At 45.5% G+C, this 27125-nt stretch overlaps 4 protein-coding genes across 5 annotated transcripts in view; 1 reads left to right on the forward strand and 3 right to left on the reverse strand.

Annotated features, from left to right (window-relative positions):
- Positions 1-4288: 4288 nt before the first annotated feature.
- On the reverse strand, positions 4289-6934 carry LOC105381926 (hippocampus abundant transcript 1 protein). Its single transcript, XM_011551738.3, has one exon. The coding sequence runs from the start codon at positions 6776-6778 to the stop codon at positions 5333-5335; it is 1446 nt and encodes a 481-aa protein (XP_011550040.2). The 5' UTR covers positions 6779-6934; the 3' UTR covers positions 4289-5332.
- A 275-nt stretch (positions 6935-7209) lies between these two features.
- On the forward strand, positions 7210-15300 carry LOC105381961 (myosin-3-like). The gene is made up of 15 exons (XM_048630368.1): positions 7210-7331; positions 7537-7700; positions 8843-9045; positions 9430-9617; positions 10326-10432; positions 10806-10980; positions 11301-11396; positions 11663-11868; positions 12245-12365; positions 12960-13085; positions 13426-13485; positions 13755-13898; positions 14179-14280; positions 14464-14586; positions 15108-15300. The coding sequence occupies exons 1-15, from the start codon at positions 7221-7223 to the stop codon at positions 15234-15236; spliced, it is 2055 nt and encodes a 684-aa protein (XP_048486325.1). The 5' UTR covers positions 7210-7220; the 3' UTR covers positions 15237-15300.
- Positions 15301-15374: 74 nt separating this feature from the next.
- The window catches only part of LOC105381956 (integrator complex subunit 1), a 38974-nt gene continuing 27223 nt past the window's right edge, over positions 15375-27125 (reverse strand). For both annotated transcript variants that reach the window (XM_048630321.1, XM_048630320.1), the window contains 12 exons: positions 26265-26448; positions 25699-25832; positions 25133-25264; positions 24657-24778; positions 24190-24322; positions 21082-21285; positions 20453-20634; positions 19305-19487; positions 17328-17480; positions 16806-16941; positions 16243-16414; positions 15375-15937 (listed from right to left, as the gene is read on the reverse strand). In XM_048630321.1, the coding sequence (XP_048486278.1) occupies positions 15726-15937; positions 16243-16414; positions 16806-16941; positions 17328-17480; positions 19305-19487; positions 20453-20634; positions 21082-21285; positions 24190-24322; positions 24657-24778; positions 25133-25264; positions 25699-25832; positions 26265-26448 (1947 nt within the window). In that variant the 3' untranslated portion in view covers positions 15375-15725. The remainder of the gene's footprint in view (positions 15938-16242; positions 16415-16805; positions 16942-17327; positions 17481-19304; positions 19488-20452; positions 20635-21081; positions 21286-24189; positions 24323-24656; positions 24779-25132; positions 25265-25698; positions 25833-26264; positions 26449-27125) is intronic.
- On the reverse strand, positions 22101-23736 carry LOC105385533 (lariat debranching enzyme). The gene has a single exon (XM_048630217.1). It carries the CDS (start codon positions 23667-23669, stop codon positions 22101-22103), a length of 1569 nt encoding a protein of 522 aa, XP_048486174.1. The 5' UTR covers positions 23670-23736.

Raw genomic sequence — 27125 nt, forward strand, 5'->3', positions numbered from 1 at the left:
GAATACAGGCACCAATAATACATTTGGTTAAACACGAAAGTCAGGCACATCGAGCAGTAATAAAAGAAGCAATTATTTTGATTGGATCATATCGGTATGGTATCGGTGGATACAACGACGCTCTGTGTGGTTATTGATTTAAATAACGTCTGCTTGCTGTGAATATTATTCCAACATCTGGCAAGTCATTTTCTAAGTGGGTATAGATACCCAATATAAAATATATATAGGTACCTATATACCTACCGAGTCGTAAATTTAATGAGATTTTGATGGAGCTATTTATTGGTTTGCTGCAACCATTAGGTAGTAGGTATGACAATAAATGTGTCCTAACTGTACTTATGTTCACTTGCCTATCTACTTTAAAAGTTATACAATTTATGTCAGTAGGAAAGAATTCACACAAAACATCATTTCATCATAGATGGCGCCACAACACTTTGTCTCTCTTCCTCTACCAGCCACCACTTACCGAAATAGGTCGTCATTAGCGATCGCACATGTCGTATTTAAAATTTCTTGCTGCTAACAATTTATACTAAAAACGCTTGTAGGTGTGTTTATTTACAGAACCACTGACCTTGCCTGGCCTCCCCTGAGTTGCTCTAATAAGTCACCGAACGATAGATAAACTGTCTGTCTTCGTTTTAACTTACCAACTTAGTAACGTTATAATTACCAAAATATATTTATAAAGTTATGTTCACGGTAAAGATTAAAAATGACGACAAATTACAGACAATGGCCCAAGAGAATTTGAAGAGCAGTTATACCTATCAGTTAAGCATGAACTTTAGTCTTGCTTAACCATCAGAACGCAACATTTTTAGACTGTACGTAACGCCATTCTCAAGTGGGAAACTGGGCATAAAAGAACATAATTATTGGTTAATCCGTTTCATTGCTACGAACGAGTCCATCGGTTGATAGACACACACGTTAAATTTGTATAATAGCATCATTATCAGCAGAGACTGGGGTTAAAAAGCTACCTTCTACTCACTGAGCACGTTAAATCTAACGTATTGAATGTCACAGTGGCTGGCTATAGCAATAGCAAGCGACGACATTGACATTGAGTTTATGTATCTTTGAACTGGTTTTAACTTTATGATGGCGAGGTTAAGTTAATCTTGCTTGATTGTGCTGTGTTGATATATCTTCTTCGAACAAGACCGGTAGCATTTTCCTCGATACCTACCTATGTAGAAGGTATTTATTTAGTAAGTATACATGTTATTATGATAAGAGTTTATGTGCCGTTCACAAACGTCAAAAAGGATAACTTGAGTTTGCAATGACGCCAACTTTAACCTCACCTGGTCATCCATAGCCTGGTCTATCCACAACATCTTGCCATGATTCAAAAAATTCATTCATGTCTTAGAATTAGCGAATATGCAAAAAATCCAGTAACATATTAAAACAAAATATACTTGGTAAGTAAAATGCCATAAGAGATGCCTTCATTCATATTGCTCTGGCATATTGGAATAGTGACGTCAACCCTAGCGAGTGGGCTGCTTCGCTTCTATTATAATTGCCATTCAGAGCACTTAGTAAACAACGCTAGTAAAATATCATAGTCAATGGTAACTCATGGCCCGCATGGCTCAATCAATACAGTTATAAAAATATTATTTTCAGCAATTAATCCTACACACCAGTATTAGTAGGTATGCCTCTGTACGGTTGATTAAACTTCTTTCAGTGCTATTTGTGTTCCAATGTTTACACTATGTAGGCATATGTATGTACGTTTTATTTTATGTAAATAGTGTGAAGATATAAGCGTCATAAATTAATCGCGTGAGCAAGGTTTTCATGAAACCATGACTTTCAGACACAGAACTGGCTCGAAATATAAAATAAGTTACTTATATTTATTACTATTATTATTGAGTTCCCTTCCTAAAGATTATGAGAACATCAAGTTAAACTTGACTTAACTACGTTAAGTACCTATGCTACGTTGCGCTGTGTCATGAACTGATATAGGTACTAATGAGAAACTAGGCCTTAGACCCCGTTGCGCTAAGTCCTACTCGTAGACAATCCGGCCAATCACAGTACTCCATCCCGTACTTTAGTCACCGAGCGTCCAGCTGATAGGAGGATAGCTGATAAATGTGACTCGACTAAACTCGACTTGGCGATAAAAAGACGCAATACTGAATAACCTAGGTAGGTATTTAGGTAAAATATTTGTATTGCATGGAACTAAAAGCCTCCTGCCTTCGGTGAGCAGTACACTAGACTAGAGGGTATCGCAATTCGCTAGGCTCAGGAAGTTACCATCAAGCGTAACGCACAAATTAAGAACGGTACAAGTCACAGTCGGTCCCAAACAACTTGATAGTTCCTGATGAACACTTTTGTGCTTTGTCAAACTAACCAACTGTCAGTCTATGAAAGAATTCCCCATAGCTTCCATGCAGTAGGTACCTAGTTATATCTAGAGATGGTATCCTAATTTATTATTGATACATCGGCAAATCTTACTTTCGCAGGTTCCCTGTTAACAATGTTCAACAAGTACCTACCTATAACTATGGTTTAACACACAGAGGCGTGGGCTATACATTAATTATCTAAATAGGACACCACACTACGCGTAGGTAAGTGCGATACATTTAAATGTGTCATAGTTAATTAATACATGTTGGTTGTAGGGTGGCTGAACTGAACGACAGCTGAATATAAACAACAGCATAATTTCACTACATATAATATACCTGATATGAGCCATGGTGGTGATGACCTAGCGGATAAGGACTCGTCGTCTCATTTGAGAGGACTCGTCGTCTCATTTGAGAGGACTTGGGTTCAAATCATGAATTCTTTAAAATTAAGGATTTTACCTTCGTTTGTATGTATTATTATTTTATTTAATATACCAAGTCCACGTATTACAGTGAAGGAAAACATAGTGAAACCTACCTATGTCTAGATGGGTTAACCCACCAACCCGCTGTGGACCAGCGTGGTGGCAAATGGTCCAAGCTTAGGAAGGGAGTTTAGGCCTCAGGGAAAAGTATACAAAGATTCCATTCGAGTGAGCCAGTTGCAGGTGATGATAACACACCTACTTTATCATATTACCACTTTATCACTTTAAATAAAAGGTACCTAAAATGTTCTAACTTAGTTTTCTCAATGTTGTGTTTATGCATGGTTTATGCTGATGTAACCGACTGATCTTGAAATGTGAAGTCAGACTTGTAGAATGCCGAGCGGCCGGAATGGCGGCAGTCATGACATTGGTACCAGTTTCATGTTATAATAATTAATGAGATGAGGTAACTATGAAGATATAAATATTTTTGGAATAAATTAAAAGAACTGGTATGTTTCTGCCACATAGTATTTGCAGACGGCTTTTATTTTTGTTAAAAATATAGTTCACAGCTTCATGTCGCCTGACTTTCGTATTTCTAACTTTTAAATCTATTTTATATTTATAGTGGTTTGCAATGGAAACCAGCAATCATGTAAACAAACCAAATTGTCACGATTACTCCGTAATCACATACATTTTCGATCAATTTATGAACATAGTCTGATTTCAACGAACACACCATTGTTTTCACATTATCTTCAACACGATTTAACTTGTATTTATAAGTTAAATTTGTTAAAACATTTGCAACGTAAAAATTTCGAAGTATTTGACAAGCTGTCATCTTAGTTTTTTACTCATCGAACTCTATAAGTCATTGAAAAGTTAGTGTTGTTCGTAATCTGAAGTTATCTTTTATTTTTAATTTAATAAATTATTTTAATTTAATATTATTTGAATACAATTTAAAAAAAAATCAAGAGCTTAATATAATTAATCAAAACGAAAAAAGGAAGAGGAAGAAATGAAAAAGCTCGACGGCATTTTAGACATGGCAAGCGATGACATAGTGGTTCCATTTATAATTACGGTCACCGGCGACACTTCTGATAGTGATGATGACGAAGACGAAGATTTAAATTTGTTTTAATAAACACTTTTTTTTATATATAATCAGTTTTATTTTATAGTCTATGGCTTATATATTTAATCCATATTTAATCTAATTAGAACACTATGACATCACTATGGGCATAAACAATACGCTGTCAATGTCAGTCCGCCATATTTGTTTACATGATTGTTGGTTTCTATTGCAAACGACTGTAGACAGTTTGGGCAGATATTAATTAATTTATTAAATAACCTAAATGTAACAACACAATTTATATTATTTACCGCACCTGAGATCTTTGTAGCTTGAACTTATGATTCAAAACATTGCTACTCATCCAAAAAACCTTTAATAATAAACTATTAATTGTTAATTAAACACAATTATGGAAATTGACACAGTTATGGCTTCTAGAAATACCTTCTATAAGTGTGTAGACTGTAGATGGATACTTCTCAAAGTTTTAGAGCTTTTTTTGGATGAGTAGAGTGCTAAAATTCTTTCTGTGCTAGCGCACATCACTCGTCAGTGCACACTGGCACAGATATCAAAAATCTCATTTTGGGAAACTATCCATCACAGACCTGCATTATTTAGTAAATTGTCTAATTTTCTCAATTTCCTTTTTGGTTGGAATACTGTCCAGTTAACCTAGAGTTCGTTGACCTAGGGCTTGTTTCACAATAACAAGGGTTCTTATTTGATTTAACACTTACAATTATATATTTGCTAGAAGTAGCTTTTTTGATGTAACTAGATTTTGGGCACTGTGGAACAAGCCTTAACAAGAAATATAAATACAATAATTTAAAACTATATTATTATGATTATCTTTGATGAATAAATGCCATGAAACCATTAAGGGTGACTAAGTAGTGATGGTCTCATCGAGGATCACATGATAGTTGTGCAGAAAGCCCAATTCATGCAAGATGCAGGATGATCGGCTCACTTCAGTGTGATGCGGTGATCAGCTCACTCTCGTCTCCATGACTCTAAGCGTGGGACTCAAGCAACATCAATTGCTTTAAAATTCATTCAATTATTATATTACAATTTGTACATATCATACAGTTTCAGCGTATCGCTTACTTAAACATGAAGTGAGGGTTTGAACATGGAGCTCAGATGATGGCTCGGCTCCGTGGATTGCACCCTCAGTAGTCAATTATAAAAACAGGTATAAAGCTTATTTTAAAAGAAATATCTGATCAAGGCAAACATGTGAGGAATGTGGCCCATGAAAAGCAGCTGATTGAGATCACTCAGTTCATTCACTGTTAGTTGTACCTGTCCCGGAGTCACACGCTGTGCGCGCGCGGCGGGCGCGGGGCGGCGGCGGCGGCGGCGGGGGCGGCCGGGGCGGGGGCAGGCGGCTAGAGCGCGGCCGACTCGGGCGCCATGAGCGGCGACAGCGGGCCGGCCACGCGGCGCCCGCGCTCCACCTCGAAGTGCAGGTCGGCGGGCGAGGCGCGGCGGCCCAGCGGCGCGCTTTCCTCGGGCAGGAAGGCGGCCACCAGCAGCGCGCAGATCACCAGCAGCGCGCCCAGCACGAAGGGCGGGCCGGGCACGAGCCGCGAGTACTGCGCCTGCGCGTGCGCGCCCGCCTGCACGTGCTCCTCGTTCAGGTCCACATGGAACAGGTAGAAGATCACGCCGAACATGGCGGGCCCGAGCCCGTTGCACAGGCCGCGCACGCCCGTCACCATGCCCTGCACGGCGCCCTGCCGGTCCGCGCGGCTGTTCACCGACACGTAGGCGCTGATGGCCGGGTACGTGATGGAGCCCAGCGCCGCCAGCACGCCCGCCGCCCACATCATCCACGTGCGGCTGCCGAACCCGTACCACATGAGCTGCAGCATCTCGAACAGCAGCCCCACCATGATGGTGTGCTTGGCGCCCAGCGAGCGCATGAGGAAGCCCAGCACCACCTGCACGCCGATGCTCAGCACGCCCACGATGGCGATGAAGATGGCCACTTGCACTGTGCCGAACCCCATCACGAGCTTCAGGTACACAAAGATGCATGAGTACTGCCCCGCCTCGGGCAGGTAGGACAGGAACACGGCCACGCACAGCATGAGCACCGTGCGGTCCGCGCCCACCTTGCGCAGCGCGGCGAACGGGTCCGCCTGCTCCCAGCTGATGGCGGGCCCCCAGCCGGCCGGCCGCACCTTCTCCGGCAGGCTCTCGGGCACGGCCACCATGATGAAGAACACGTCCAGCACGGCCACGGCGGTGGCGCCCGCCACCACCAGCGCCTCGCCGTAGCGGTCCATGAGGTAGGCGCCCAGCGCGGGCGAGATCACCATGCTGGCGGCGAAGGTGGCCGACACCAGCCCGTAGGCGCGCGAGCGCTCCGCCTCCGTCGTCACATCGGCCACGTACGCGAACACGATGGAGAACGTGACCGCGAAGACGCCGCTGATGCTGATCATGGCGAAGAACCACCAGGTGTTGATGGTCATGAGCGGGATGGGCGCGCACGTGAAGAACACCGTCACCAGCAGGAAGAACTTGCGCCCCCACACGTCGGACAGCGCGCCGATCAGCGGCGCCGACAGGAACGACAGGATGCCCTTGATGCCCATGATCAGCCCGTTCATGAGGAACGTGTGGTCCGGGAACGTGGCGTTCAGCACCGAGATGATGGGCATGGTGAGCAGCCCCCACGCGAAGAACTCCAGGAATATCACCACTAACGCGTGGAACACTGAGGGCTCGCCGATGCCCGACATTGTCATTATCCCGTCTTTCATAACAGTTTTTCTATTTCTTATCACCATTTCTACTTCAGTTTTTGTGGTCTTCGTGGGCGTCATTTACGAATTAATTGGTTTATCCTAAGAAACTACTTATTTTAGAGACATTTTAGAAAACTACTAAGCACTACATTGAGAAAAACGTTGTTGAAAAAAGATCAAGAAAGAACCAACAATCAAACGACGTCAAAATTCCACTGAAAATGTTTTTTTTTTCTAAAAGAAAACAACTCGATAATCAGTGTTGCCAGAAATAAATATATAAAGGTTCACAGACACTGAGACGTAAAATGGCCAGCGCTAGTGCCAGTACAGTAGGTAATCAATAATCGACAACCGTCCTTATTCTATGGGAAGAAATAAAATCTATAAGAATGTTTTGGATCTTGTCTGTGGTCTTAAAAAAACATTTACCATTTCCGGTGCGCGCCTAAAAACAAAAGACGAGTTAAATAATTTTCTTTTCCATAAATTTCGTAATATTAGTGAAATACTTTGCAACATGGATATTGGAGATATTAGCAAAGTTGCGAACCGAAAACGTATTAATGCGGATGCTGAAAAACTTCGAGAAAAAGTTTCTCGTGAAACTGCAAAAATAATCAAGTTGAAGGTAGGTAAACTTTTGTGGTAACTAGGTAAATGGTTTTTCAGTTCCGCAAATGAATCTATTATAATTTATGTTTATAATTCAAACAATCCCTTGAATTGAAAATAAGCCTAGGGATGATCACCGAAATAAAAGAATTCACCAGTCAGAACAGCATCAGTTGCCGACTGCCCAGGGCAACTAACTCATACTTCACCACCCTCCTCAGGTAGCGCAAGACACCGCCTACTGGGACCTGAAGGAGAAGCTGCACCAGCTGGAGAACAACCATGAGCGCCTGCAGCAGAACATGGTGGACGTGCAGATGCAGCACGAGAGCATCTCCGGCCAGTACCAGGACGAGCTCCGACTGCGCCCCGAGACTATTAACAAGTATACATGTCGCAGGCAACTGGTTTAATCTTCTGTTTGATTGAACCACTAGTCCGTTCATTGGATGGCGCTATTCAGTTGTATGACTAAAGGACAACTCGTCAAGTCGTTGATTGTAACGTTCGACGTCTTGACTGAACGTCATTCAGCGAAGTCATTGAATGGGATATAGTATAGCAACTTTGTAATGTCTGGTTAGGGTGAACATCACCAGACAAGAGTCAACAAAAAGACTATGTTACAACGCTCTTATCTCACAAATTAACTAAACAATAACAATAAACGTACCTTCATATTGTTGTTCATAATTATCCAGTTTCGCCACTTTTTTTCTTTAAAACTATCCGCCCGCGGCGTAATAATAGGTAAATCCATGTTGTCACACTACTTTAACACAAATAACGCACTTTAAAGCTAATTTATTTGCAAAAAACTAACAATATAGGTACTTTTTGTGTCAGCTGTTAGCTGTTAGACGCCATATTTCATATTTGTTTTATTCACCACCTGACTGATTTTAAGTCAGCTAACTAGTTGGACGTTTTGTGACGCTTGTACAATCAACGTTCAGCCTAGTCATACAACTGAACAGCGCCATCCAATGAACGGGCTAGTGGTTCAATCAAACAGGAGATTAAACCAGTTGCCTGCGACATACATACTTTTTCTTTTAGTATAGCTTATACTTACTTAGATACGTTCATTGTCAGCACGGAATTTTCCATTGCTGGACATTAGGCGTTTCGAAATAAGCGCAATAATGCTGTGTCATGGAGTCACAGTTTTTCTCATCCAGCCACTACCAGCTCTGGCTACCGGTCTGTGGTCATCTTTGCAGTAGTTGGCTGGAGGGCGTCCCACCCTATGCTTGCCTTGCTGTGCGTGGTCTCCACTTGAGAACTCGTTTACACACCGGTGGCCGGTTCTTTGTACCCTGGCCAAAAGTAGGCAGTTGTAAGTTTGGCGTGTGTTGTGTAATGTAATGTTGTATGTGTCAGTCACCTTTTAACTGCGAAACGCATTTTAAATGCTATTTTGTTATCCCAGTCCCTCTGAGTATACAATACGTACTGAGACAGCCGCCATTTTGTAGTCATCTTACGCACCTCAACCTACTCCAATTTTATCCTCCACATCTTCAGGTTATCCAGCACCCGTGAGATCTGCGACGTGCTCGAGGAGTATTCCTCCCGCCTCAAGGACACGGTGTCCCGCTGCAAGGCGGACCAGGCGGCGCTGGCCGATGCCTACACGCGGTCGGGGCAGTTCGTGAAGGAGGTCAACTTGAAGCACGCCCAGAGCGATGAGAGGCACCGGGTCACTGTCGCTAACTTGCAGGATAAGTGTGAGTGTCTATACACACCTATAAGTAAAGAAGGCAGGCAGCCACCGACCTATATCTATAGACAGGTCCTCGACTTCTATAACCACCCGCGGTAATGGAGGTCCAGGATAGTGTTGTGGCGTAAGAAGCCCCTATCCATGATGATGACATAAAGCTGATTTATCGGAGTTGGGTGAGAGGAATGTTTGGAAAATAACTGTGGTTGTCCAAAATGTCTCATACTTAATGTTTTATGCTGCCTGCATTTCAGGTATATTTTATGTGCTAAATATTTCTACTTTAGTGAACTACCTACCTAGCTACTAAATTCTCCATGCATTCTTCTGTAGCCTTTCCGACTGTCTAACTTTCCCGTAATTTATTTTTAAAAACTCAATTCTACAGTAAAGCTAACCACGGAACACCAAGCGCAACTAGTCACCCTCTTCACCACGACCCAGTCGCAACTGGAGAGCGAGGCGCGGTCCCAGCGCGCGCGCGGCGACGCGGCGCTGCAGCAGCGCGACGAGCTGGCGGCCGCTGTGGGCAAGGCCACACGGGAGCTGGACCTCATGAAGAAGGAGCTGGAGACTGTGAGTTGGGGTTCTGCGTTTTATTGCTCAGTTTTGAACCGGTAAGGTCTGCCGGAGGTTCAGCGAGCTGAAAGTAAGCAGGGTATTAAAAAAAAAGGAACATGAGCAACTTTATGAAACCTGCTTACAAGCATCTAGCCTAAATCGAAATTATAAACTAGCCTAAATGGTCTAGTCATAGCTGGAGAGCGATGCGCGGACGCAGCGCGACGAGCTGGCGTCGGCTGTGAGCAAGGCGACACGGGAGTTGGAACTGAAGAAGAAGGAGCTGGAGACTGTGAGTTGGGGTTGAGGGCTTCGATGGTATTTCTTTGCACAATTTTCTAACGGTCTATCTGCTGGAGTTTCAGGTTCAGATTATAATTTTGGTGGGGGTTGCAGGCAGGGGGGTTACTTATTATACCTACTATACAGTAATAAGCCTATCTAGAATAGAAGCTGCATGAATGTAAAACTAGGGTCATGTTAAAGTGTTCCAATCTAGAAAGACATAGTTATAGAAATAACCGAGAATTAAATATATAAGGAAGTACCTACATGGTGTTAGTATTCGTTATAACCACGCCGAAGCTATTAATGCATAATGCCTATGATGCGGTAACCCCTGCATAAGTTTACAGTAGATGCTCATTACTAACTATTGTCTGGAATATACCTATTTAGCTAGTCACATTTCCCCTACTAACACAATCCTCCTTTCTCCTACAGAAAGAGGGTGCGATCTCGACGCTGCAGGGCGACATGCAGCGGCTGCTGCGCGAGGCCACGCTGCGCTGCGCCGAGCTGCAGGACAAGCTCGACAAGAAAGAGCAGGAGTAAGAATTAACCTATGCACTTGTTACATTAACGTTCGAAATCTTCATAGTAAGAATAAGTACCTACCTAAAATTCCATAGACTGTTGTCTTGCGATAGAAGGTATTTATGTCAGGCAGGACTAATTAAATAAGTGTCCTGAAGGGGTTGTAGTATATTTATGGTTTGCCCCGTCCAACTAAAACGGTAACACTATATATTGTACGAGTAGGAGGAATCTGACTACCGTCATCATCAACATCATGAGTCCGTAATCACCCACTATGCAACGCCACCTCTCCTAAGAAGCGACACAACTCTCGGCCTTCTTCATCCAGCCTCTTAACCTGTCTACACATTACAACATTCACCAATCATCACTAACTTATTCCAGACTCAAAGAGTCCACGTCCTCCGCCGAGGCGCTGAAGCAAGCGCTCACCAACCAGGAGCAGTTCTCGGCCTCCCTCGTCGCGCAGAACTCACAGCTACAGGAGCGAGCCGCCGCCGCGGAGGACGAGGCGGGCAGGGCGGCGGGGGAGGTGGCCGCGCTGCAGGGGAAACTAGAGGTATTTTGTTATTATAGTAGACGATAGTTATAGGATAGAGATCTACTGTAGGTATACTTAGGTGGTACGAACACAAGTTGGGCTGCGGTGCTTGAAAGGAGCCTCCCTGAGCTGTGTAAAAACTTACCTACTACGCTATATAAATTTGGCGCTCCCATGGGCGCAATAACAGATCCTTTCTTCGCAAATCCTAATTAGAACTAATGTTTGTTGAAAGGCTAAGAATTATCATATTTATTATCATAGCTCCATCATCAAAATGGTTTGCCTTAGACCTATTATAGTACCTACACCTGATGACTTACTCATTGTTGTTGCAGGACCTCACAGTGACGAGCGACTCGCTGCGCCGCGACGTGGCCGCGCTCGCCGAGACCAAGGAGGGGCTGGAGAAGGAAGCCGCCGAACAGAAACAGGTAATGTGATAGAAGTAGACAGTCATGGTATCAATAAACCATCTGGCATGACCAGACCACCTCGTGAAGTGAGTAATCAGGGGTAGTAAATAGGAATACAAGAAAACCTCAAAACTCAAAACACTCGAACAATTGAAAATTTACTGAAGTATGAAGTGAGGAACAATGTTAAATCTACTTCATTTTTCGCACCATCAGCCTAAACTTGTCCAATTCACCAGTCTTTCATCATGCACATATCCTAATACTTAATTTTCTTCATCCAGCTGTTAACCAACGCAGCCACGCAGATAGAGATCATGACGTCCCAGCTAGACGCCCTGCAGCTGGACAAGTCAGCGGTCGAGCAGCAACTAGCGAGCGCTAGTGAGGAGGTGGAGGCCAAGACTGCCGTGATTGAGGAGTTGAAGAGCGCCGTGCAACGAGCTGAGGAGAAGATTGCTGAGGTGGAGAGGGAGATGGAGGAAATCAGGTTAGAAGATGTGGGATTTGTATGGGATATATTTTTTGGGCTTATATCTCTGAATTTTAAACCGCAAGGTGTCAGATATACTTCATTCATACAAATCATACACACGAACGGCTGGACAAAGACCGCTTCTGAGAAGCGCCGCCATAATAGGTGGTTTTTGGTATTTTCCACCTAACCAGTTGACGGCTAGCTGCTGTGTAAGCTCGTTACGTTACAAAACGTAACTGTTCGTGGTTTCCACTCGAGAGCTGGTTTAAAGTAATAAGTACGAAAGTTGGTAAGGTTTTTTGGCGGACGGAAGACCAGCCAAAATATGTGTATCGTAAAACTACGTAATGTTATAATTAACTAACTATAAAAACCCTCACCCTCACAGAGTCTCCTACGACAACAAGATCCTGGAGCTGACGGCGACGCTCGAGACTAAGCAAGAGGAGAACACGTCCAAGGGCGAGACCATCAACAAGCTCATGAACGACATCAAGATCTGCATGGAGGTACTTGAGTCAGAGCCCATTGCGATTGTTCTTTGTGTCTTAGTGTAGGTAGTTACTCAAAAATTGTTAGTGGCTTAAAAAAAAAGATTTTTAGTTCATCATCACAACCCAGCTGGATGGATGCCGAACGACCTTCGAAGGCGCCCCGGTAGACCTAGGTGGTTGTCCTCACTACTGGGGCAAGGGTCCAATGAAGAAAGGGTTTTAGGCCTAGTCCACCACGCTGGCCTAGTGGGGGTTGGTGGACCCCAATACAAACAAGTGCTGAGAGAGTTGTCGCATTTAAGTGTCAACCCCACTGTCAGATGTTTTCAAGCTGCCCGAAGGCATCTGACTAGGTTTAACGACTGCTGCCGAAACAGCAACCGGGTCCTACAGCTTAATGTGCCCTCCAAAGCACTTTGTTTTAATTACTTATACATATATAACGCCACGACACAGATTCGCCTAGTGTGGAATCATCGGTAAACTATATTTATACTTATTATTTAACTCTAATGTAACTAGGTATTTAATCTTATCGTAATAATTGCATGTTGGTTGGAGTAAAAAGTTTGAATTCGTAGTTAAACAAATGAAATTGAATTATTTCAGGTCCGCAGCCGGCTCGAGTCTAACCTGGACAAGGTCCGCAGAGACACGGACGCGGAGCGGCTGGGCTGGCAGGAGCGGGAGCGCGCGCTGGCCCGCCAGCTAGAGCAGTTGGAGGCGGTTAATAAGGTGAGTTGGGGTAGACGAGTTCTCGAGTGGAGGCTACGAAAAGGCAAACGCAGCGTGGGACGTCCTTAAGCGGGTCGCGGGTAGTGGTTGGATGAGGAAGGCCGAGGACCGAGTGTTGTGGCGCTCCTTGGGAGAGGCCTATATCCAGCAGTGGATGATTATTGGCTGATAATGATGATGATGATGATGATGAATAAGGTTATTGTAGTCACCTACACTGAGGGACCTCCCTTTAGTCATTCTGATCCTATCAATGTTATAAAAATGAAGGCATTTTTTATGCCAGATTTCCCACGGAGTACCGCTAGTGTCATGGATAAAATGTTTAATTCTGTTACAGGACAAAGAGCAAGAGCTGTCGAAGCAGATGTCGATAATACTTGAGATTAGAGGAGAAAAGGTCAGTATTGAATACCAATTTAACGTAACCACAAATTTAAGCAATCGCCACGCAGCATTAGCCAGTCATCTGCTCATGAGCAGAAGTAACTGTTTAGGTCCTCTTGGAGGACTGTGTCACAACGTTATAACCAGCTTTTGGTGCGCGCTATGCTGCCCGTCCGCTATTTGTCTATTGCGGCAATCACGTACCTACCTACTCTAAATCGTCTCACATCATTAGTTCAATACAACATTTACGTACCATCCTTCGCCATTCGGTATTTCCAGGAGAAACTGCAAGAGAAGATCTCCGGCATGCAGAACACGATCGACAACATCCAGAAGGAGCTGACGGGCCGCGCGCCGCCGCCCGCGCGTCTGCCCGCCGAGCAGGACAACGACAACGCCGTCAGCATGACGCCGCTGCAGAAGGTATGATCATGGTATTGATAGGAATGATGTATGAAAGGAGTGAAATGAGAGACGTGTCAACTGTACGTAGGTACTTATGTTATTTAGGCGCACCCTGGGCTGTGAGCGAGGCAAATCTTGTGAATCTTTTTGCCGCTGTGACAAACACTAGTCCAGCTCAAGTTTTTGTCATATACAATTATACAGTTGTCCATAACCAATACGTTGAGAGCGGGAGTCACATCAACAGAAGTACTTAATGAAATAGTATTTCAACCGATGTCCGTCCGTGTGTCCACAGAAGGGCGGCGCGGAGTTCTTGCGGCCGCGCGAGCGCACAGAGAAGCTCGACATCTTCAACATATTCAGCGACAGCAGCATGGACGGAGAGAACATGCTCGACGTGAGTATACAATACTTCTATCGCAAGTCTTCTAGCGAATCATATTATTCTATAAGTCAAAATTAAAATTATTCGCTCGTTTGTAATGCTACAAACTTATCGAGATAGTTCGATGTTCGTGTGTTTAAAATAGCGATTTTTCTATGTTGTGTAGTTCTGATACTAAAAGTGTTACATCCTCAGCCGGTGGAGGTGGACCGTCGCTTCGAGGCGATCAGCCGCGGCGAGCGCGTGCGCTGCATGCCGCTGCTGAAGCGACGCCGCGCGCCCCCGCCCCCCGCCCCGGGGACGGAGGGGGAACAAGACGTGAGTGACGTGGGTGTGGACTTAGGGCAGATGGTGCGATGTGTCGGCTTTGTTAGAATCAGTTAGATAAGTCGTAAGCTGCGTACAGACCGGACAACGAACGCCCAACGATGGATATTTATCATACATTATACAGGGCAGATTGTAGCAACGAATGTCAACGAAACCCGTTCGTTGGCTTTTTTTTTGGCCGGTCTGTCCGCAGCTGTAAAAGAAGTAAAACACAGATAAGTTATGAGTAGTTTCATAAGTAAACTTGGATGGAAGTTAGTTGACTATTATTGTTTCAAAAGTATAATTAACTTTAAGAAAGTTACTTTAGATTCTTTAGAAGTTATGTATCGGAGGTCGTAGTGCACAAGTGTTTCTTATGTATTTATAATACGTTAAGTATTATAAATACATAAGAAACACTTTTATACGTAGCTCAAGAGCAGCTTTGTTCAAGAGAATTGCTAAATTATTTTATCTCATAAAGACGCACTCTTGATTAGTAATATCGTGACCATTGTCATTTCCAGACCCCGATATCCTTGTCTCAAGTGAGAAGCGAAATAAAGAGTAAAGGAAACACATTCTTTAGAAATAAGAGAAATGAGAAAAATCAAAAACGATTCAGGAAAATTGGAGAAGCGGAGGAGAATGAATAAAATGTTTCTTTCTGATTTATTCTTGATTACAATAATTTACTTTTTAATTTTTAATTAAATACCTCGTTAAAGTTACTGTCTGAGTACTAGTTAAAATAGTTTGATTAATGTTAATGTTATTTAATAATACGAATTATAAGTATTAAAACTATTTTATTTATCATATTTAAACCTATTACATTGCCTTAGGTAACTTATATACAGTTTTGAAACCTTAATAATTTTAATACTTTTTATAGTAGTTACAACTTAACAGTAATTAATTCAGCTTCAGCGAGTTACATTTCCCACTACTCGCAGGTTACTAAACTTCAACAGTCAACACTCACTTTTACACAATCCTGTCTCAAGACCGCTATCACCACACAATCCACCAACCGCCAATCCACACTTACTAATGACTCATGTCACAGTCACTCCACTTCAGTCGGCAAACATGCGGTTCCGGAGGTGGTGGCTCAGCAGCATCTTGACAGTGGGCGAGCGCGACTAGCAGCCCCGCAGCAGGTTGATGGTGGACACACACTTGGCCACGGCCTGGTCGGGCGCCAGGCGGCCGCGCGCGCCCAGCTCGAACACGCGCCCCAGCAGCCGCGCCGCGTGCTCCTGCGCGCCGCACACCAGCTCGCCCAGCCGGTCTAGGACTGTCTGCGCGAGTTCGGCTTGTGGAGACTCCAGGCATTCTAGCATGGCGTGCAGCGCTGTGGAGAGGAGGGATTTTGGTGATTAAGTTGCCTTGCGTTATGGGCAATGGCTTCATGAAAGTATTAAAAAAAAATCTCAGCGAAATTCGTATAATAGGCTGACTCATGGCGTTAACAACATATTATTCTTCTTCGTCTCCTAGGTTGGCAATCTCCACGGAAAATTTCTCCAGTGCTTATCAGTTGAAACCGCTGGCGTAGATTTCGCAGACATGATATCATTGGCCGCCCAGGCCTCCTCCTGCCTTGTATTTTCCCCTGTGTTATAAGTGTTATAACTGACATATTCGCATTCCACAAACCTGGCGTAGTATCATCGACAGCGGGCAGCAGCTTGACCAGCAGCGCGGCGGCGGCCTTGCGCGCGCCGGCGTGGGGGGCGGCCAGCAGCGGCGCCGCGGCCGCCAGGATGCTGCGCGCCACCGCCGCGCCGCCCCACGCGCCGCCGCGACGCGTGCCCCATTGGTCGATCTCCTGGAAACCAATTTGCGTGAATTCTTGTCCAGAATGTCCAACGGGATAGTTTAATCAAGGTACAGGCGAAACGACAAACACATATCTCGACATATTATAGGCATATACTTTCGGAACGCACTGTGCTCGGTCGCTATTAAGTACTCTAAAGCCATTAAGACTCTTCTCCCACTGCGCGACTTTCAAGTGACGCGACTGCGACGCAACCCATGATCGCCTATAAAAACAGGTCTTCAACTCGTCAAATGTATGCGACCAGAGGTTGCGTCGCAGTTGCGTTCGCTTGAGCGTCGCGTAGAGGGAGAAAGGGCTAACGTGCTTCAATGGCTATCTAACCGTATCAGTAAATGCGCTGAGGGCTACTATTGAGGCAAACTAGGGTGATCAGTACCTGCAGCGCGGCCTGCAGCTCGTCGTAGGTGTCGCGGCGGCGCTGCAGCGTCAGCAGCGCGTGCGGCGGCGGCGCGGCCGACGACGGCGCCGCGTCGCCGCCCGCCGTCACCAGCCCGCTCAGCGCCGGGATAGAACTGCGGATAGATACACATTTTAAATTAAACCCCAACACCAAACAAATAAAATTTTATGCATAGTGTGATAGTTTAATCATCATTTTAAGTACACGGCCAAAAAAGCTATGACAAAATAAGGCGGTAAACTATGGGTAGCGAGCACAGGATTTACGAATTTGTAATTCCTTTAATGCAAACAAGATCGTAACCCCTGTGTAAGAGTACGTTTAGATGACAAGCGCTCAACGCGCGGTTTTGATAACGCGCGTTTACAACTACTTACATACATATTATTCAGACTGTTCAAATGCTAACGCGCGTCACGCGATATAAAAATTAAATGTATGTAGTTGTAAACGCGCTCGTCATCTGAACCAGGCCTAAATAGACGGCGATTTACTCACGCGACAGTGTGTCTATGCGCCTGCAGTAGCGCGGGCCCCGACCCATGCGCCGCCAGCCGGCGCAGCAGCGCGGCCGCGCGGTGCAGCAGCGCGCCGCCGCTCGTGCTCGCCGCGTACGACATCAGGCACTCCACGATGTCGCTCAGCTCCTTGCTGGAAACAGGACAACAAGTTCTGGTTAAGATGCTTATAAACAATAAACTTACTTATGTTTCGCGCTTATATCACCATGATTAAGTTAACTGTAATTATAACACAATCGAACCTTACCACATCACAAATGAAAACTAAGAGAAAACTAACACAGGTCTTTAAATTGGTACGAAAGTTTAGGCAGTCAGATGGTCACATCTGCCGAAAAACCGATGACTATTGTGTGAGATTTCCCCACACAGGATCCAACCTGTAGTCCCGCTGTCCCCGTAATTCTTGTCCCCGTTAAGCGGGGACAACGGTACTTTCAGAAAATAAATAAAATCAGGCCCGTTGTCCCCGTTGGACGTGAGCTCCTCAACGGGGACAGCGGCACTTAATAAAGAAATAAAAATTCAGACCCGTTGTCCCCGTTCTCAAAATAAACTTAAAAAAACCGGCCAAGTGCGAGTCGGGCTCGCGCACAAAGGGTTCCGTAGCAGCAAATCAAAATTACAGTTAAATCAACCTATCTCAAAAACTATAAGAGATACTTTGATCAAACCAAAAATCGTTGAAAGAGTTAATTAGCATGCATCACCTCTATTTTTTTTAGAATTTTATACCCCGTAGTTATAAAAATAGAGGGGGGGGGACATACTTTTTACGACTTTGAGAGCTGATATCTCAAAAACCGTTCACTTTAAGAAAAATGTTTTTTAGAAAACTTTATATCATTTTAAAAGACCTTTCCATTGATACCCCACACGGGTATGTACATCGAAAAAAAAAATTTCATCCCTCAGTTACATGTATGGGGGGCCCCACCCCCAATTCTTTTTTTTACTATTTAGTGTCATATTTTTGTAGCGGTTCATACAACACATATTCCCATCAAATTTCATCACTGTAGTACTTATAGTTTCCGAGTAAATCGGCTGTGACAGACGGACAGACGGACATGACGAAACTATAAGGGTTCCGTTTTTGCCATTTTGGCTACGGAACCCTAAAAACACAAGTATATTTTTATTTCATGAATTTTATATAGTATCTTCACATCAAATTCATAACTAACCTGGGTGATAATTTGGCAAAATTGATGAACGTGTAAATTTTAAAGGATGCGCTAACGGCACGACGAAATACTGCCGCGAAACAAAAGCACAGATAAGATTGTTGTTTGCAAAACTCTCATTGGCTTATTCCAAATCAGTCAACCAATGAGAGATTCCGTAACTACACTACCCTTTTGAACATTCATACCTGTCACATTTTTTTTTATTGCTCATTGAGACGATGGAATAAGTCCTAAAGTCCGTAGAATCCCCGTTTTGTGAAACTTGAAATGTTTTTTGCTATTTGCAAAAATCTGAGATTTTTTAGGATGATACGGAGGGTTATTCCTATCATCAGAAAAATTATGAGAATTGTCGATTTTTTTCGGACATTGCCCATTACCTAAAGCCGCTCATGTAACATTTTGTTTGATTTTAATTTTGTCCTTTTCGTTCTAATAGATAGGGAAAGGGACAACGACACGTCAAATTTTGACGGCCCGTTGTCCCCGTTCACTATTGCCCGCAAAGGGGACAACGGAACGAAAATATAATGACGTCCCGTTGTCCCCGTAACGGGGACACAGTTACGGGGACAACGGGACTACAGGATATCCCCCCTGTAGTCCCGCTTAAAGGGGTAATTCTTGAGTAGAGGCCAAGAACAGGCAAATGAACTTAGACAGGTAGTTAATAGTGAAGCCAATGATTATAATAAACACAACTTAGATAGAGGAACATTATCTATAAGATGCTTCAATAAATCCCCAGTCCCAGCCGCACTCACGTGTGTTCCTCCGAGAAGAGAGCGTCATCAGGCACCATCTCGAGGGCAGCCAGCAGGTGCGTGAGCGCGGGCGCGCGGGGGGCGGCGCCCCGCAGCAGCGCGGCCACCAGCGGCACGGCGCGGGCGGCGGCGCGCGGGTGCCGCGCCCACAGCGCGCGCACGCCGCCTTCGAGGCGGTACATCCTGCGGGTAAGGGGGAGAGTGATGTAATGATAACCTAATGATATATTTGCGATATGTTGCATTTTTCGGCTAATTATGCTACGAGTATACTTATATCGTATTCCACGGGAAAAGACATCTGATACAAACAAAAACTACCCTTATTCGAATGCATTAGGGTTCTGTCAGATGTCTTTCCCCGTAGAATGGGATATAGTGTTAAAATTAAAAATTGTGCCTTTCTTGAATCAGCTCCAATATCGTATAGATTTCAACATGCTCGCGATATTGTCGCCATTTCCTCACGTCCGCTTGCCTACACAATCCGGGCTTTACAATAATCTGGTGTGATATAAAACCCGTAAAAAAAACACCCGTAGCCTAGCTTCTACTGATGTTGGTATAATTTAAATAAGACCGCAAATAATCTCGCATTTATCCCCTTGCTTACTTATGCGTGTGGTCTTTAGGCGCGTTGTCGGGCGGCGTCTGCGCGCACAGCAGGCAGTGCGACACGGCGTCGGTGGCGCAGATACTAGTGCCATTCAATAGACGTACTTATGCGTGTGGTCTTTAGGCGCGTTGTCGGGCGGCGTCTGCGCGCACAGCAGGCAGTGCGACACGGCGTCGGTGGCGCAGATACTAGTGCCATTCAATAGACGTACTTATGCGTGTGGTCTTTAGGCGCGTTGTCGGGCGGCGTCTGCGCGCACAGCAGGCAGTGCGACACGGCGTCGGTGGCGCAGATACTAGTGCCATTCAATAGACGTACTTATGCGTGTGGTCTTTAGGCGCGTTGTCGGGCGGCGTCTGCGCGCACAGCAGGCAGTGCGACACGGCGTCGGTGGCGCAGACACTAGTGCCATTCAATAGACGTACTTATGCGTGTGGTCTTTAGGCGCGTTGTCGGGCGGCGTCTGCGCGCACAGCAGGCAGTGCGACACGGCGTCGGTGGCGCAGATACTAGTGTCAATCAATTAACGTACTTATGCGTGTGGTCTTTAGGCGCGTTGTCGGGCGGCGTCTGCGCGCACAGCAGGCAGTGCGACACGGCGTCGGTGGCGCAGGGGAAGGCGGCGGCGGCGCGCTGCAGCTCCGCGGGGGGGGACAGAGACACGCGCGTCGGCCGCTCGTGGCAGGAGGAGACCAGCTGCAGGATCTTCGGCACCTGGGGGACGGAGGGGTTAGGGAAAACTTTAGGACAAATATTATTGAAAACAACCAAACTTTTAGTTTATTAGATCCATAGACTGCTGTACCAAATGCTTTGTTATTGTTATTATAAGTGCCAATTTCTCCATAGTCGGTTATCCAAACGACCAGGGATTGGTTCATCAATTTTACGTCATCTCCATATAAAATTCTTGACAGATATGTCCAAAGTCAACCACTAATACCTGGTTATGCTCTAACCGACTATAGAGAAATTGGCACTGAATATGGTGATGTTGATTATTTAAGTATGGTCGATGGTTTTCACCGATAGATACGCAGATCTTCTACTAAAAAAGCAAACTGTTACTGAGCCAAGTGACCAACCAACGCACTAATGTGGTAAGAACTCAGTGTAATTTATTACAAAGACGCAAATAAACTAATAAAATACCACCCTTACCTTCATATACAACAGCAGCAGCAACGCCACACCAGCAGGCGTGGTGGGCGCGGTGGCGGCCGCACACAACAAGGCACTATCTCCCCGGCAGCACTGCAGCAGCAGCGGCAGTCGCGCCGACACGCTGCGGCAGGTCGCCTCGTAGCCGCCGGCGGCAAACGCCGCGTCGCCCTCTTCTAGGATGTAGCGGACTAGGACGCACAGCTGCAAGGAGTGGTGGGGGAAGTAACCAGGCTTGTTGAGGGGTGTGAGGGTACGAGAAGCGTTTAAACTAAGCTTTTTATGTCTGTGTCCCACTGCTGGGGAGGCCCCCATGCTTGTATCTGTTGTCAACAGCTATATATACAAAGCTAAACTTTAAATTAATAATGAATCATCTTCAGCACGTAATCTTCCACAGCAGGATCAGGACCTACAGTCACATAGACCTCTCCCAAGTACCTAGCGCTACAAAACTCTGTCCTAACCTTTTCTCATCCAGCTCATAGCTAAACGATGGTATGATATTTTAATATGAAATGTTATAATATAAATGATGGCCACTGAAAAATATAGGCTACTATTTATCTACCCTCAATCATCATCAGCCCGCATTCGTCTACTGGACATAGGCTTCCCATACCAGGGAAAACTTTAACTCAGGAGACTAAGCTATTATGTATTCGTTTTATTTAATTGTTATTATGTTCTTTACTGACCCACCATCCACCCATGGCCTCCCGACATCAGTCGTAGAGGCCGAATCACGGAAGAGAGCGCGAATGACTACGCTCATTTTCCTACAAATTATTTTTAGTACCATTAGTCCTTAGGAATTAGTTCATACACTTGAAGAAAGTCCATCCGTAGAAAGTGTCACTATCACTGATGAATCCCAATTAAAAGCGTCTCTGTCGCTCAAACTTGTGATGATTGCGTTATTATAAGCGTCAATTGTTTCGCGCACGCACATAACAAATCATTTCGGAGGAAAAGTGTCACTCACTGTTTTTTTTTACGTTTGTCTTATCGTTTCACATTTAATTCTGTTTAAATGGGGAGTCCATTGAACCCCCTAGTTCACCATGCTGATCGTGTGTTGTATAAAAAGCTTCATTACGTCTCTTGAAGGTTCTCCTTCCCGACACCAGGGGTGTAGACACCGCAGAAGTATTGTCACTTTCCTCAGAATCCTTTGATCTTTCGACATAGCTGGCAGGATCACTAGGAGCATTACTCTGTCCTGCAAGTTCTTCACAGAGTCCACTGGACCCTGGCGTAGCATCGATGATGATGGTTACAGGCTCTGAAGATTGCACGGGAGCTGGCAAAGTTAGACCCAGGCTTCTGTTTGGAGTAGAAGATACTACAGGAGTTGAAGGTCCTGCTACTGGATCAAATGCAACATTAGGTCCAGCTCTATTGTCATCACATGGTGGTAGCATATCCCTTCCCGTCCGAGCCATAATTACTTGCACTGGATCAACAATGCTTAAAGCTTCGCAAAGTTTCACTGTGTGCGGATTGATCACCGGTCCTCTCTGAGTGCCTCTGACCTGTCTTCGATTGTATACTGGTACATTTCTGGTGAAAATCTCCTGTATTATTTCCATAACTGGACTGTTCGTGTGATTTCTCATTATGGTTCTTACCTCTTGTTTTTCTTCGTCTGTTGGCGTGAAGTTGAACCTTTCGTTTCCCCCTGGGCCAGGCAGGTAGCAGTTGGTATTGTTGACGCTCAGCAGATGGTTGGTTTGCTTCAAGATCGCGAGCCACTCGACGTCATACTTCAGTCTTTTATCTCCGTCAAACTGCTCAGGTAGGTTTAGTACTTGCAGGTGCAGCCGCCGCGGCAGGCACTTGTCCAACGCCAGAAACCTGGTCGAGGTACCGTCAGCATGAGGCACGACCGCTGCGAACTTCACGTGCAGATGTGCCGAGAACCAGAAGTCTGGCTTAAGCTGATTCAACAGCTCCATTGCTGGGTTGCTGCCCAGTCGGTTGCTCTCGATATCTTGTCTAAAGAACGGCTTCTTTCTTAACAAAGCACTCTTGTTTCCGTAATCAGTGATGCCGTTGGGCCAATCATGCGACAGCATCACATGTACCTTATCCTTGACTTGACTCAGGCGGAATACATCCAGAGATCTCACGTGAAACACGGACCTTATAGAGGCTGGGTTGTAGGGCGGGCACTCGTGCAAGCCGCGGTGGTAGTCGTGGCCCTTGTATATCCCGGACAGGCCTCCGATGCGAAGGTTACCGAAGCGTACTACCCCTGACCTCCCCATATAGTATATCCGGGGCGCCACCCACCCCCCATAAGGTAACTCCTGCATGTGGCTGGACGCTTCATGATTCCCTCCGATGAAGAGAGTCAATACCGGCGCTAGTAGCTCTCCGCTGTAGTACTTATAGAACGTCCGCATGTGTTTATATCTATCAGGGACGGCCATGGCGCTGAGGTCGTCAGTATTGCGGACCGCCTGGAAGTCTCCGCAGCAGATCAGCAGGTCCAGCTGGAAGCCGCGTCTCTTCTGTAGAAGTCGAATGCATCTGTAGATCTTCTCTAGCTCGCCGTGGGCGCAGCCTTCTATTGCGATCTTCATTGTTACTAATGATCCACTACAATCTTGAAAGTCTTAAATTTAGTTTTACACTTATTTTTAATTGTCTATCATCCGATGAAGCAGATACACACACAATTATCGATAAAGACGTCCAACAGTCAACACCTATTGTCTCTCACACTGTCTTATTCTGTTCACAAAAGTCTTCTCCTATTCACCAAATGTCTTATATTGTTCACAAAAGTCTTATATTCTTTACAAATGTCTTAAGATATTGTTCACACTGCCGATCGTGCGGGTAACCCGCCACCGCGGGCCCTTAAAACCCTCTTATACACACAGTTACCGTTGAAAACGTCCAAGAGTCAACACTTATCTTCTCTCAAAGTCTTCTCCTATTCACCAAATGTCTTATATTCACAAAAGTCTTATATTGTTCACAAAAGTCTTCTCCTATTCACCAAATGTCTTATATTGTTCACAAAAGTCTTCTCCTATTCACCAAAAGTCTCACTATTCTTCACGTAGACCTGTAATAAAACTGGTTAGTAGTAGTTACCTGCTGATGGTTGAGCTGCAGCAGCTCGGGCGCGGCGTGGTGGCGGGCGGCGGCCTTGTCGCGGCCCTGCCACACGCGCGGGCTGCGGGCGAGGGTCGACGCGAACTGGAGGACTAGGTGCGGCGCCCAACCGCTGTGGGGGAGAGAAGGTTAGGGATTGAGGATTTGTAAATTGCTTACTTTGTTCGATTACGCTTGCAGATAAAGAGAATGAAAATTGTGGCCGTTAATGTAACGGTGGGTGTGGACGGAGAAGGAGAGAGGGCACTACCGTCAAATTTAAAAGAGAGAATGAAAATGGCGACCGTTACATTTGTGGGTGTGGACGGAGGAGAGAGGGCACCACCGTCAATTTTAAAAGGAAAGCAACAGCGTGGTCTATCAGGTGTGTAGAATTTTACTATCCAGGAGAGGCAGATGAGTGTGTGTTAGCTTGCTGTGTACATATTGTATATGTGACTAGTTACTCTGTGTCCTGCAGCAGCGCGGTGAGGCAGGCGTGCAGCGTGCGCCACGACGCGCGGTGCGCCAGCTGCGTGGCCAGCAGCGGCCGCCACGCCGCGCAGCCCGCGCGGAATATCAGACGCATCTGGGGACAGATATGGTCATCATCATTAAGCACATAATGGTAAACTGTCACTACCTCCACAGAAAGCGCGATACCTTTTAGCCCTTTCTCCCACTACGCCATGAACGCCTATAAAAACGGGTCTTCGACGCGTCGTCGTTGACTCGTCAAATATAATTGTTGATACCAAGGGTTGCGTCGCAGTCGCGTCGCTTGAGAGTCGCGTAGTGGGATTTGGGGTTTAGGCGAAACTTTTATCGCGATTTGCCCCATACGTCTGCTTCCGAGTGTACATCAGCGTAACAAAAGTCTTATTATTTCAAAAGGCTATAATGGAAACTCACTGGGGGGGGGATGTCACTAGTGAGTGAGTACCTGTCGCTCGGGGCGCGCGCCCAGCGTGTCGGCCTGCAGCTGCGCCAGCCAGTCCAGCAGCAGCCCCGTGCCGCGCCCGCCGCGCGACAGCACGTGCGCCGGCGGCGCCACCGAGCCGGGCTCCGCCTTTATCTGTAACATTCATTATTGTTGTATTAGTTTCATTTCATACAAGATTGCGCGTTTACAGAAACACAAACCCCGTAGCGCAACGAACGTTAAGGGGTTTCAACAAACGGGAACGTTTTTGAAGACATGGTATGGCAAAACTACTTTCTGCCACACGCAAGACGATCTGTGGGGCCCCCGATTTGCCGTTTTATGGACGGGCCCTAAGTACGGCGTTATTTGCAAATCATTGGTCAGCCCTCCGTCAGTGGTGCACTTCAGCAATACGTGGCCAAAGTCAGAATCATTATCAGTGGGAAATCCGGCCCTAGCCTTACTGTTTCTTTGCTCTCCGCTAGCCCTTACATTTTTTTTTTAATCTTTAAGGGTTTGGTACACAAAGTGACCATGTCACCCTATTATAAACAGCCCTTACATTTATAAAGTGCTACACTCACCTCGACGTCGTACTGGGCGGCCATGTTGTTCTGCAGCACGGCGCACACGGCGGCCACTACTCGCTGCGTGGGCACGGTGCGGATGATGCGCTCGCCCACGGCTTCTAGCGTGCTCGGCGTGCACGACTCCAGCACTGTGAAAAAGGAAATTGAGGGTTAGCGCGCATTGCGGCATCAACAGCAAATTTTTCTGCAAAAATCCGTGATGTGTGAAGTACAGTGAAGGTACGCGCATTGCGGCTGTTCAAACGCATGCGGATGCAGCTAAAAAATCTAGAGATTACTTACGGTTTCTTTCGCCAAAAGGTTTTTTCGGTTTTAAAACCACAATCGCAACAATAAGACATTCAGGATGCTGTGACAAAGTTGTGTCTGTTTTACGAAGTCGGTTGCACTGGACAAGTCCAGCAATTTGATGTAACATGTTTAGATTAGAGCTGTCATTCGGTGTCACTCTCTGACTGCAGCAACAAACTATTTAATTCGCTAAGATTTTCGCATTAATACCTTTAAACAAAAACATAAGTATTCAAGGGTGAAAGTTATCGGTATTAAGGTCAACTCACGTCGCACTATGGTCTCCGTATCCGCGTCCTTCGACACCACCACGTCGTCCTCCTCGCCCCCCTTCCCCCCCGCGCCCGCCCCCGCAGCCCCCGCCGCCTCCGCCGCCTGCTGCCGCATCTGACGCAGGATGTTGACTAGAGGGCCGATTGCACACTTGTATTGTTTGAGCAGGGTTTCGGAGATCTGTGGGGTTGGATGAGTGGTTAGAGGTAAGTATAGATGAGATAACCTATAGGCCAATAGCATAAACGATTTAATCAGTAAGTCAATAAGCCAATCCGTACACGATGTTTATCGCGGAAGAGGCAAAATAAGTTGCGTAAAGCTGCGTACACACCGGGCCAACGAACGCCCAACGAACGCCAACGGTTATTCCAACGATGAATATTTATCATACATAATACAGGGCAGATTGCAGCAACGAAGGCCAACGAAACCCGTTCGTTGGCCTTCGTTGGCCCGGTGTGTACGCAGCTTCAGACATCATAATCATAAGCCCGTAGACTTCAAATGCTCCTAAAGAAAGCCAGAACATTCTGTTCTCGGCTTTCCTCACCTAACGACTACATAACTCAAATATCTCAAAAAAAAAAACAAAAATATTTATTTAAACACCTATGAATTTAAATGAGTAAGTACAATATTATGAAATTAAATTGGAAGTGTGTGAGTTAGTAAATTTACGAGTTTTGGTGGCTTCCACACTAGGCTCGGCCTGTGTCGTGGATTCCGGTGCACCGGTTATAAAAGGTATAATATTAACAAAGAAGGTAGGTAGCACTTACAGTAAAAACAAATGTAAAATGTCTCCGGCTTGTCTTGTCTAAAGAGCTAGCACGGGACGTATTTAAGACATGACA

This window comes from Plutella xylostella, chromosome 25, assembly GCF_932276165.1.
Source record: "Plutella xylostella chromosome 25, ilPluXylo3.1, whole genome shotgun sequence".
Classification (NCBI taxonomy): domain Eukaryota; kingdom Metazoa; phylum Arthropoda; class Insecta; order Lepidoptera; family Plutellidae; genus Plutella; species Plutella xylostella.

Excerpts from the sequence above, each read along its gene's own strand:
- LOC105381926 (XM_011551738.3), bottom strand. The coding sequence starts at position 6,778 with ATGACGCCCACGAAGACCACAAAAACTGAAGTAGAAATGGTGATAAGA.
- LOC105381961 (XM_048630368.1), top strand. The coding sequence starts at position 7,221 with ATGGATATTGGAGATATTAGCAAAGTTGCGAACCGAAAACGTATTAAT. Across the intron at positions 7,332-7,536 it reads CAAAAATAATCAAGTTGAAG|GTAGCGCAAGACACCGCCTA; the intron begins GTAGGTAAACTT and ends CACCCTCCTCAG. Across the intron at positions 10,981-11,300 it reads CGCTGCAGGGGAAACTAGAG|GACCTCACAGTGACGAGCGA; the intron begins GTATTTTGTTAT and ends TTGTTGTTGCAG.
- LOC105385533 (XM_048630217.1), bottom strand. The coding sequence starts at position 23,669 with ATGAAGATCGCAATAGAAGGCTGCGCCCACGGCGAGCTAGAGAAGATC.